Source organism: Cariama cristata, unplaced genomic scaffold, assembly GCF_000690535.1.
Source record: "Cariama cristata isolate BGI_N322 unplaced genomic scaffold, ASM69053v1 scaffold28981, whole genome shotgun sequence".
NCBI lineage: Eukaryota > Metazoa > Chordata > Aves > Cariamiformes > Cariamidae > Cariama > Cariama cristata.
The window spans coordinates 3,844-6,552 of record NW_009598002.1 but is presented as its reverse complement, the minus strand read 5'-3'; the positions used below and the strand labels follow the sequence as shown (position 1 = coordinate 6,552).

The window sequence follows — 2,709 nt, the reverse complement described above, 5'->3', positions numbered from 1 at the left end:
CATCAGCTAATTATTAACCAACCCCCTTCCTGGACCCCAAAGGTGAGAGGATACACCCTAATTGAGAAGGAGACATCATCCCCTCCCTCCTATGGGGAGGTCCCCACCCGACCCCTCCATACCTTTGACGTCGCAGAGGCTGGTTTCGGCGAAGCCCTCGCTGAGGTCGATGAGCGTCCCCTCTGACTTGCACCGTGGCAGGCCGCCCGAGTTGGCCGCCCGGATCCTCTGCGCCGCCATCTCCGGCCTGTCGACCCCACCGGTCCTGAGGGGTGGTACTAGGTGGCCATGGCCTCTCCACGAGCAAAGGCAGCTACACGGACCCCAGTGTCACCTTGGGGAACCAGCCTGGGGGGGAGAGAAACAAACCCCAGCACTTTAGTAAAGGCTCCAGATCCCACCCATGCTCCGGCGATGCTCTCCCCCAGGCAGACGCCGACCCTCCGGCGATGCTCTCCCCCAGGCACACGCCGACCCTGGGGTGCTGATACAGGAGAACATCTCCGCGTTCTCCTTAAAGCATCATCAAAGATGCTCCTAGTAAGCACGGCAATGCCTACAAATCACCAAGGGCTTTGGATAGCGAGGACAGCCTGGTCTTGCACGACACTACTGCTGGCCACAACCTTGTACAAAGCAGCCCTCTTGCCTTTAAGAGTTATTTGACGATACCTTGCTCCCAGGCTCATAAATTGGTCCTTTTCCCCATTTCGTAAGAGCTTTCAGGGCGTTTCCACGTTGGTGCAATACATATTTAGAAAACCACCGAGCGCTCAGATGCTGTGGGAGCCCAGGGCAGTGGTTACTGAGCACGGAGAGCCCATGGGATCAGGCTTTTTGCGCGTTCAACTGGGTCAACACTCTCTCCCACCACAGCACCGGGATCTCCAGGGCTGGGGACCGGCTCTTCCCGCTTGCTCCCAGCATCTCTCCCCTCACCCGGATGACTGGGCAGGGACCAGGCAGAGAAACATCCCTTCTTGCACTGACTGCCCTGCTTCACTTGAGAAGAAATAAAAATAAAGGTGTTTTTTTTCCCCTCCTTTTTTTTTCAGAAACACTTGCACAAACATTTCCAGAAACAGAGCAGCTGGATGAGCACGCCAGAGCCGAGAGGAAAATTAACCCATTTCCCACTGCCTGCACAACACGCCGGCGCTTTGACCACCAACATCGTGGCTGATGCAAGCTCTGGTAAAACCCTCTCCGGTGTCACCCGTGTCCTCTGGAGCTTGGAGGGTGGCCAGAAAGGGCAGGAGCATGTGGGTGAGCAGGTAAGCCTGGTGCCTCTCTGCTAGCCGAAGGCAAGGCTGGAACATAGAGCCTGAGCCATGCTTTGCTCCTCCAGGTTTGCACCAGGGAGCAGGTATGCGGTCCGACGTACCTGGCATCATCCCTGTAAACCCTGCCATCGATCCAGCATCCCTACAAACCTGCCACAAAACTCCAGCCCGGCTGCAAAGCCTCAACATCTCTTAAAAATAAAGCCCTGTGCAATGAAAAGTTATCTTCAAATCCCTTGCTTTAGGCTAGCACCCCAAGGGCTTTTCATCCACTCCTAACACTGTTTTTCTTTTCTCCCCCTCCCATGCAAAAAAATTTTTTTTTCTCCCTCTGCCTGAAAATCTGATCAAGTAAAAAATAACCCCCAAACCCAAATTCCTTAGATGGGAATATGGAGCTGATGGAAATGTGAAGATGAGCACCGATTGTTGTGGTTGCAGCCGGCTGTTATTAAACCAGCAGGTCTCTCTCCACCGGTACGGCGAGGAGGAGCAGCAAGCCCTGAAGGATTCAGTGCCCTTTTCTGGAATGCAGTAAGAGGAAATTTGCAGGGGAAAGCCTAAGTAGGAGATACTCCCGCCTGCTTGAAATGTTTCCCAAGCCATCCCCTGGGCTGGTATGCCGGGAATGCGGTTAGCTGGAAGGGATGCACCAGGCTCCAGCCAGAAAAGGGAAGGGAGAACTTGTGTGCAAACACTTTTCCCTTTGAGAAGAGCATTTTTTCAGGTTCTACGGGGAGTCCTCCAAGCGGAGAGGGCTTGGCAGGCATTAAACACAGAGAAATCAGGCTTTGAGTCAAGACTACGCTTATTAGAGCCGGGCCAGGTAAGACAAGGGACTTGGAGGTGCTGTCAGCGGGAAGAAAAAGCCATCAGCAGTCAGTGGGAAGCGAGGAAGGGAGGAAAGATGCTCTCGTTAGCTAGCACAGTTCATCATCCATCCAGCTCACCCCTTTGCAAAGCAACACCAGGGCGGGCAGGGTGTTGCTTCTCATTAACGTAAAGCGCTGTTTGGGATCGCACGCTTTCCAGCTGGCACACAAAGACCCTAAACATTTACTGCTTCCCTCTAAAGAGACCCTGCAGGCACTAGGTAGGCTCTCGCAGGGTATTTTTTTTTTTCTCCCAAGCTCTACACAGGTCAAAAAACCCAGCACGAGGTTACACAGCATCACCATCGCAGGAATAGCTCAAGCGGCAAAGTTTTCACCGATTTTAGCGACGCTTGCGCGCAATCCTGTTAAAAAAAAACCAAACCACTTTGACAGCCCAAAGGTCACCCCTGCTTGGCGAGTACTGCACGAAGGAAGAAAGAAACCAGGGACGGGTAGGTGATTTCTCCTGCGAATCAAAGTGCAAGCCACGAATATATTTTTAAACACCTGCCTGGTAGTCTAGCATCAAATAATTTTCGTATCAATCACTG

The 2,709-nt window shown here is 52.9% G+C and overlaps 1 protein-coding gene across 1 annotated transcript in view; it reads right to left on the bottom strand.

Annotated features, from left to right (window-relative positions):
- The window catches only part of SH3BP4 (SH3-domain binding protein 4), a gene marked incomplete at its 3' end in the record, with an annotated part of 4,925 nt that extends 4,685 nt beyond the window's left edge, over positions 1–240 (bottom strand). The window contains exon 1 of the mRNA XM_009709126.1: positions 123–240. Coding sequence (XP_009707428.1) covers positions 123–240 — 118 coding nt within the window. The remainder of the gene's footprint in view (positions 1–122) is intronic.
- Positions 241–2,709: the final 2,469 nt, after the last annotated feature.